A 9561-nucleotide genomic window follows, 5' to 3' on the forward strand; every position below is an offset into this window, starting at 1 on the left:
ATCCGGACTGTATCGGATACATATCCGTTTTGGATACGGGAACGGGTACAAGGATACGCATGCCCAGGGAGGGACAAAGGAGTTTCTGGCTACTAGGGCATTCAGCAACAGCACTAGACAACCTCTAACAACTTAATGATTAATATGAAAGTTTGATCAACTTATGCTTTATCAATTGCCACAATTCGCCTTGTGGCTACATATATCTCCACCAGCATTAAAGACAATTGTTCTGCATAGCATTCTGTTGTTAAATCATTCTTAAATTTATCAGTGCTCTCCAAATGAAAAAGCGGAACACTGAAAATGACAAGAGGAAATATTTCTAACAGTTTAATGATTACTCAGATCATTATCAAAAAATAACTAAATATGAGGAAATATTTCTAAACATTCTTTAATAAGTTTACTATCAAGAATAACTAGTCCCAAACAAACTGGTAAAGGGTAATATCAGTTAAAAAATATGCTTGGACATATGTGTTTACAAAGACTGAAACAATAAACATATGCAAATCATTGCTATTAATTTGAACAGTCAGAAAAATTACATCACTCACAGTTGTAAATATTATTTGATTTCTATAAGTTTACAACTTCGCATCCAATGAAAAGTCATCCGAAATTTTTTGGCCTTAGCTTGTGATTGCTAGTCATGTAAAACATATTGAAAAGCAAGACACAAATGCCACCAAACATATTAATGTGATTGAATGCTATGAATGACAAAGAGAGCAAATTAACAGATATTTACAGGTACAGCTGAGATGGAACTGCCTGCTTATTCAGATTCACTATGTGCTCCTCTCATAGCTTTCAAACCCCTTGGTCTCTGCATCAATGACATTTTGATTGAGTTAGGGCATGAAACATAAAGACATAAACAGTCAAAGAGAAATTTCTAGTTAGAAAGAAGCTGCTGATATAGCAGCTAAGAAACTACCTTCTTCAAACATTTCTTTTCCCTAACTTCATACCGTTCTTGAGAAAGATCGCTGAGCCAACCACCAGGGCTAACATTCTACAAAAGAGAAATCAACTTACAATCAATGTAAGTGCTTATTTTCTGACCACTATTATGTTTTTATTATGAAAAACAATTGTCATGCCATGTACTAAGGGTAATGTACAAGCATCTAGAAAGATCCATAATCTTTGGTAGCCATTTCATACACAGAATGTGTTTCATGATCAAAGCATTCCTTCAGTTCCCGTAAAGGGTGCATTGTAGAGTTAGACACAGTAAACCACACTTAATTTTCTTTAAGTGGTCCATTGCCCAGGTATAGCATACATGAATGTTACCAAATTCCTGGAGGACAGCTGCTGGATGAGAATACCAAAATTGTCATTTGGGAAAAGAAGACAAAAAAAAAATTTCAAGAAACAAAAAAATTGAATATAAGATATAAAATCATATTTTATAAATATCTATGCAAGATGAGATGTTATGGAAACCTTGATTACTAACCAAAGACTTTTGCAATTATTACTTCTGTCGTGCACACAAATGTTTACAAACAGGCACTTTTTCAAAAATGTAAACTTCCTTTTTCTACATTTCATGGAAGAGAACAAACTTCATTTTACAAATATACAGAAATTGGGAAAAAGGACAGAACGGTAAGAACCCCGGCCCACGGACGTGTTTACTTGCTCAAGGAATTTTAATATGTGTAAGGATTCAGGAATAACTAGTTCCTGTTCCACCGGAGATCCCAATATAGAAGTCAACTACAACAACAATAATCGTATACATTGGAGGAGGCTTTTACTCCCTTTTTATGCCTCAGTTGTTCCAATTAAACGAAGCAACTCCAAAAGCAGGAATCATTAGTAACTAATGTTTAGGAGGGAGATTTTCAGCAAATACGAAGGGGCTGCACCTACTTAAACGGATTTAAATCCAAAATGTAGACTAAGTTTAATTTGAATTTTCAGATTTATTGATGATTTTGGACGGAGGCTCCTTTAATAAATTTTGCAGAAATGAGAAATTAAAATTCCACTTGTACCATATTTCTGCATAAGGCTCCTTAATTTTACCCCACGGTACCCTAATTTGATTTCGAGGAAATCCCTTCCATGGAACAACGAGGTAAGCCGATATACTTGGGATATATCATCTCTTAAGAACATTTGACGGCAAAATCAGAAAACAGCTAATGAGATAGAATCAGAATATAAAATTGTAATATCCTCTGCTCTATCTCTGCATACTGAGGGCTTCAAAAAATACGAAAAAACAAAGTCACGAAAAGCACAAGATATACTCACTTGGATTGTTCTCTGAATAGACTTGAGGCGCTTTTTGGGTTTCAACGGCAATATTGAGCACTTTATCGCTAGAAAATCTTCCTCTATCTGGTTATGAGAGAGGGTCAGACTGAATTTTGGCCAAACAGAGGTCTCCACGGTCAAGGCCTTGTTGTCTTGCATATTGTTCACTTCGTCCGTGTTATTGCTCTTCCTGGTGCACATAATATGATTCACTGGATGCTGAGATCTGGTGATCCTTTTCTGACGAGACCCGGAGGAATGCATGTTGTTGTTGTTGCAAGGCAGTGTTATCTTTTTTTCAAGAACTGGTTTAACTTGATGGTCTTGTAGCTTTTGTTGGGGGGTTATTTTTGCAGCAGGAGCAGACCCCTCTTTATTAGCTCCAACAACATGCCTGTCCACACGGATGGTGGACGTCTCGGTTGTCTGCATTATCTGTGGCTTGCCACATACCATACGCTTGCGGATTCCCCATTGAAAAAAATCTCTAGAAGAAATTCTGTTCTCTAGAGCTGTTGCAGTCTCCATTTTAAAGGAATTCTACAATTTTTTATATATGTCCCAGATGACAAAGAAAGATTTCTGTAATCCTTAGATTCAAAAAAGAAATACAGAAATTTATCACAGAAGCCTTCAATCCTTGGATTTAAGGAGATGCCCTTAAATTTGTACAGCTTACAGAAAAAAAGTCCTTAATTCTTAAGGCTTAAAGTAAAAAGACTCCAAAAGCCCCCCTAAATCCTCCATAGAAAACATGCTCGTACTCAAGACTCCAAAATACAAATTTGCTGGCTACAAATTGCAAAATTCCTGTCAAATTTTCAAAATCATCTTACAATCTGAGAAAACGTCAAAATCTTGAATTTCGATTTTTTTGACCACAAAGAAAGAAAGTCCGCTCAGCCGAAAAATGATTTCGATTTCAAATTCCTTCAAGCAGATTTAAATCACAACTAACGAACAAAAAGAGATGGATCATCTGCACAAAATTTGTCGAACCTTTAGCACTCAAAAAAATTTAAACAAAAAGCAAATCTTTGCTCACAAGCTACAAATATTGAAGAGTCTGACCAATTTTTGTGCAAAAATGAGCCAAACTGAATTAAAATAAATGGAAAAAAAATCGAAAATGGCAGCATACCGCAAAATAAAACCGGTGGTTGGATTCTTCTCAGAAAAAATTCAAAAACTGGGCCAAATTTTTCAAGATTTAACTCGATGTAATCTTTAAAATCCGTTGAAGAAGATTCAATGCACAAAAATATCATTCTTGATGGCATTCCCGAGCATTTCATTCCTGATTTTCCACACTCTGCGTTCTGCTCCTCAATATTTTCTCCCAGGCCTGGAGTGAATTGCATATTACTGTTTTATTTTTATTTATTTATTTTGCCTCCTGGGATTTTAGTTTTATCTCACTTTGAAATTCTCTTTATTTCTACACCGTTAGATTTAAATCCTATCGACGGCTGACTACAATCGCTCTTCACTAAAATATTAGCTTTTATTTCTAAATATAAAATGCGTCTCTTACCGGAGTCAAGAGACTTAAAACATTATTATTATTAATTGGGTGAATAATTATGTCCAAACACTTTGAAAGACTATTTGAAATTATATTAAAATATAAAAATAAATTATATTCAATTGGATAGAGGCAACTTGTTTCTTTATAACTTTTATATGTAATAAATATGAAAATTTTGGTAAGTTTTTTTCAATTAATTTAAATTCAAACAAGATCAAGTATGATTGTAATTTTAGTTAGGGTTTATATTGAGAGAAAAGATATACGCTTTAGAGATAGTTTGACAAGATTTGATCTTATTAAGGGAAAAAGTTTTTGATATCATTTATATTATCTATAAGTTATAATATGCAATTTGGTAATATGGGTTGCAATTTGGTCATGTAGTTGGTTTGATACTATTTTATCTATTTTTATCTATTTTTATATTTTATTTAATATAAAAAGGTATAATAATTATATTTATTGGGAATATTAGAAATAGGTTTATAATAATCATGTAAAAAGTAGGTTTATTAGAATTTTTCAAAAAATAAATTAGTTAATATTAATTGTGTGATATAATCAATTAAGAGTGTTTATTATTTATTTATTATAATGTTAAAAATTTAAAGATATAGTTATTTTATGAAAAACATCATTCACATAAAATTATGTTGAACAAAAGAATTGAGATTTTATTTATTGGCTTCATGTAGCTCAAGGTTGTAATAACTATTTTTATAGTATTGAGTGTTGTGAAAAGTTTGCTTTTTTTATATTGAAGGAAGCAAATAAAAGAATTACATAGCAGAAAAAACTTCCAAAAAGGAACTACAACAACTTCCACATAACCAGCTGAAAAGCAGTTGCAACAATCCTAACAAGGCTGTAGAAACCTATATCAGAAAACTGCAACAATATTACAAAGTTGAGAATACATATATAGCACTGCTGAAAAAACAAGTCTCATATACAGCGTTGTTGAAAATACAAAGGGACTATTGTTGAAGATAATAGCACACTAGAAGAGTATTTCCATCAAAATTCCACACAAAGCAGCAACTTCATCTTTGAGAGACTCCAACCAAAGGTGCATGCTTGACGATTGAATCTTTGTTACCCTCAATGCTTATGTGCAGTTGTCGAAGAAGATCATGGAAATTGTCATCTTGTGAAAAATATTGACTTGCTTGTTGTGCCTCTAATTGGAGAGACAAAATAGCATGGATGAAATGAAGTTCTATCTGTAGGGGAATGATTGTATTAGAGAAAACAACATTGCAATGAAACTTCCAAATACATTTGAGAATCGCGTGTCTACAAGTCTGGGATAGAATATCGAAGGATGAAGCAACACTAAGAAGAGATGATTTCCAAGACCATGCTTGAGGAAATAAGGCAGGCAAGGCAGTGAACAAAGCATTCCATAAGCTTCTCACATGTGTACAGAACCAAAAAGCAGGTTTCATAGATTCCAATTTGGAACAAAAAGGACAAGTGGGCGGAGGGTGGACAAATTTAAGGCAGTTACCAATAGGCAGTTTAGCATGGAGAACTTTCCATGCTAAAAGCTGAGATTGAGCATCATCTTTGGACTTCCATATTTGAAGGTTGGGCTTATTCCATTTAGACCAAAGAAAAGAGCATTGCCATATCTTATTGAGATGAGGTGAGATGGTGATATGCGGAAGGAGTTGTTTGTAAATGGTATGAAGGGAGAAGAAGCGAACTTTGTGAGTATTGGGTCATCTCCAATCATTCAAAAAATTAGCATGATAGTCCAAGGAAAGCAGACTATGAAGTTCAGGGGTGACTAATTGTTGAATTTCAGAATTTGGTTGTTTATCAGAGGCTTCTAGGTGGAATTGGGATTTAAGAAGAGGTTATGATTTCCATTGGAAGGTAGAGGGGTCCCAGAGATCCCAAAACACTTGAATACCTTTATTAAATAGGCATTTTCCTTTTACCCGATTAAAAGTACCTAGTGGTTTGCCATGAAGTTGAACCAGTTGATTCAACCAAAGAGACGAATATGGAAAACCTAGCCCATGGCTGAGAGACAGATTGAACCAAATAAGTTTAGAAGAAGTGATCTGCCACGCCTTCCAAATAGAATTAAATGGTGCTGAGCCATGAGTTTTAAAGAAAGGACCTAAAAGAAGCTTGTCTTTCCAGCTAACATTCCCCCAAGTGTGACCAGTAGAAGCAATTTGAATGCAAAATTTAATTAGTTCCTTCCAAGGAGCCTCTCCATCCATTACTTTGGTTATCCATTTAGCAGTGAGGCATATTCCATGTGTATACGGATCGATGATTCCAAGTCCACCCTTTTCCTTAGGCTAAATACAATGCTACCAAGAAGAAACATGAAGTCCCTTTTTGTTTCCCCATTTAGCCCATAAAAAACTCATGATGAGTTGGTTAATTGCTTGTACCGGCTTTGTCAAGGCAGCCAACATGAGGAAATATAAACATGACTAACAAGCAAGATCTTGTTTGCCACCTGTATGCGACCAACCATAGATAGGAATCTATTAGTCCAATTCAAAAGTTTGGCCTTGATTTTGCTCATAAACCAATTCCACATGTCTTTTAAAGAGATTCCCACTCCAAAAGGAATGCCCAAATATCTAGTAACAATGCCATGCTTAATTTATGTCCATTCAGAAGGAATCCATGGTGGGCGGAGGTGAGGACGAGACATAATAAATTGTGTCTTGTGCATAGCCAATTTGGAACTAGATATGGTACAAAATATGTCCAAGGTATCCAAAGTATTAGCCACCTCTTCTGTAGAATTTTGGATAAAAAGCAAACTGTCATCAACAAAATGAGAATTAAGGGTAGTGGCATTATCAGGTAAGGAGATTCCATGAATAAGATGATTAGCCTTCGCATGATGAAGTAGATAGCCTTGAGAGCACCAGCATCAAGAACATATAAGAAAGTGGCAAGAGGGTGGCCTTGGCGTATAGATCTTTGAAGTGGGATTTGAGGAGAGAGAGAGACATTGCCCGCTAATCTAGCATTGGCATCTATAAAGAGAATTTTGACATGAGCTTTTATTTTAGGACCTAATCCCAACCATTTTAGCATGTTAATAATGAAGGGCCATCGTATACAATCATAGGCTTTGTCAAAATCAAGCTTAACAATACGAGAATCTTGCATAGTTTGTTGGGCCCATTCAATTGTTTCCCAAGCCAACACCAAGTTATCGAGGATAAATGAATACATTGGGTGATGGGTTTGATTCTTTGAGCCAAAGCTTTGGCTATGATTTTTTACGAGGTATTAAGTAATGTAATGGGACGCCAACCAACCGTGGAATCTTTATCCTTTCCTTTAGGGATGAGCTTAATAAGGTTGTCATTAATAACTGGTCCTAAAGTACCAGTTTCAACTCCTTCAAGGTACACATAGTAGAAGTCTTCAAGAATTTAAGGCCACAAAGAACGATAGAACTCAACAAGAAGTTCATCCATTCCAGGGCTCTTTTCAATAGCCATGTTATAAAGTGCCTCATCTAATTCCTCCATTGAAAGAGACCTATCAAGAAAATTACTATAATCTTCAATAATTCTACAAGGAATACACACTGCCACACTTTCCTCCACAATGGATATTAGGGGGTATTTGTTGTCTCATCAATGAACAACCTTTTATAGTGATCCAAAAAATTTTGCATGATGTCTAAGTGGTTAGTTTGTAGGTTTCCATCAACAGATTTAATGATAGAAATTTTCTCTTTTTTGTGTTTATGTTTCAAGTATTGAAAAAATAATTTAGAACCTTGGTCTCCATTCGTGATCCATTGTAGACGAGCAAGAATTTAAGCACCTTTCCCCTTATATACCGCTAATTTTCTAAGAAGATGATCAGTTTGAGCAACAGATTGTTGCAGAGAGACGTCATGAGGGTTGGCTACAAGAAGAGAATACCCACGCACAAGCTGACCATTAAGAGATTTTTCAAGTCTCCTTCGTTTAGTAACAACTCTTCGACCATAATCACGTAGGAAAGAGGTGCAGCGTGTGATAGCTCTTTCCCACTAGCTAATCCGCCTATCTTGCTGAGGTCTTAGTTCAGCATTCCAAGTAGCTAAGAGCCCATCAATGCAGTCTTGTTGTTGTAGATGGGTCACATTAAGTTTGAAGGGAAGATCATTGGGAAGTGGTGGAGAATTAGAAAAAGAAAGGGTGGTCAAAATAGGAAAGTGATCAAAAAGGGTGGTAGCAAGATCAAGATGGATAAGAAGACCTAACCAAGAAGGTACGATACTACAATTAGGAAAAATATAATACCTATCAAGGCGAATCATCTTCCTCAAAAAGCCTTCCTGACAATTAGACCAAGTATACCAATGAGGCATATGAGAGTCTTTTTTACCCAACAAAGGGTCTTGTACACCCAAAGCATTATGAGCAAGAGTCCAAGCATATAACTCCAATTAAGACAAACAAATAGAGCTTTCCCAAATACGATCAATGGAATGTTCCACCATGTTAAAGTCACCCCCTAACACCCAATCTGCATTAGGGGGGTAAAGACACATCCATTCCCATAAAATGATCCTTTTGAGGATGTGTTGGGTGCATAGATAGAACAAAATCCATAAAGGGTTCCACGAAGGATAACCGTGGCCCAAATTAATGCAGGAGCATCCCCGGTCTATGAGAAATCTTGCATCAACCAAAAATATTTCCTTAGTTTTGGTCTTGTTCAGTTCTTGTAGCAGTTTTTTGTGCTTTCCTTTAGTGTGTTCTGGTATATGGTTCTTTTTCGTTGCAGATCATATTTTTGGTTTCCAGACTTTCTTTTGTTTATCATCCCAGATTTCTAGTTCATTTGGATTCTTTTTCGAAGAGTTATTCCTTTCAGAGTGATTGTTTCCTAGCTCTAAAATAGTTTTGAGCTTACCAACTATTTGGTGAATTCTTCTTGTGTGGAGAGATTTCTTGGCTTGCAAATCTATTTGGTGCCTTACTCGATGTTCTTGTATCCTTGGCTGACCTTCAATTCGATCTGCGCTTCTTTGTTGCTCTTTTCCAAAGGATTTTCCTTTCATTCTTGAGGCTGACCTATTTGCACGTTTCATTTTCCTTTCTTGGTGAATGTAATCTTTTGTGGTTGACCCGGATGTGTTCCGGAGGGTATATATATTGTTATATGTGATCCTTAGGAAACAGTTCAAAGATTATGAGTATCTAGTCTCTGGAATTGTAATCTAGATGCCTCTTGGAGGTCCAAATGGATTGTAATCTGGCATGTAATTTGTGATGAATACTAAGAGGGGGGGGTGAATTAGTATGCCAAAAATCTTTGCACTTAAACACTTTGCAAGACTAGCAGTGAACCGGTAAAACAGTTTAACACACAAATCGGTTAACAAACATGCAAACCAAATAGCTAACAATGCATTCACCCACAGAATCACAAACACCATAACACAAGATATTTTGACATGGAAACCCAAATGGGAAAAACCACGATGAGATGGAACTCACAAGTAACTATTTGCAGAATAGGAACCAGACCGGTTAAGGTCTTACAATGTTCTTTACCAGAACAGATCCGGTTAGGAATCTCAATCTCTATTAGGAGACAAGTCCGATTAAAGACTACCTTGCTAGAGGATTTTAGATCCACAGATGTGAACCACCTTGTTAGAGGATTTACAAAAGGATTTTGGGCCTACCCGGTTAAGGGCTACAGACTTGTCAAAGATGTGAGTAATCAACAAGTGTTTGATCTAGCTAATAGCACAGACT

General features: G+C 35.8%; 1 protein-coding gene across 1 annotated transcript; it reads right to left on the bottom strand.

The window, feature by feature from the left end:
• Nucleotides 1-494: 494 nt before the first annotated feature.
• Nucleotides 495-3644, bottom strand: LOC131065948 (uncharacterized). Its single transcript, XM_058000551.1, has 4 exons — nt 3422-3644; nt 2278-3259; nt 944-1021; nt 495-832 (listed from the first exon to the last, which is right to left on the bottom strand). Exons 2-4 carry the CDS (start codon nt 2806-2808, stop codon nt 782-784), a joined length of 660 nt encoding a protein of 219 aa, XP_057856534.1. The 5' UTR covers nt 2809-3259; nt 3422-3644; the 3' UTR covers nt 495-781.
• Between the last annotated feature and the right edge of the window lie 5917 nt (nt 3645-9561).

This window comes from Cryptomeria japonica, chromosome 2 (genome assembly GCF_030272615.1).
Source record: "Cryptomeria japonica chromosome 2, Sugi_1.0, whole genome shotgun sequence".
Taxonomy (NCBI): Eukaryota; Viridiplantae; Streptophyta; class Pinopsida; order Cupressales; family Cupressaceae; genus Cryptomeria; species Cryptomeria japonica.

Coding starts and splice junctions, on each gene's coding strand:
- LOC131065948 (XM_058000551.1), bottom strand. CDS start 2,808: ATGGAGACTGCAACAGCTCTAGAGAACAGAATTTCTTCTAGAGATTTT. Junction 1,022..2,277: donor CTATTCAGAGAACAATCCAA/GTGAGTATATCT, acceptor TCTCTTTTGTAG/AATGTTAGCCCTGGTGGTTG. Junction 833..943: donor AAAAGAAATGTTTGAAGAAG/GTAGTTTCTTAG, acceptor TCATTGATGCAG/AGACCAAGGGGTTTGAAAGC.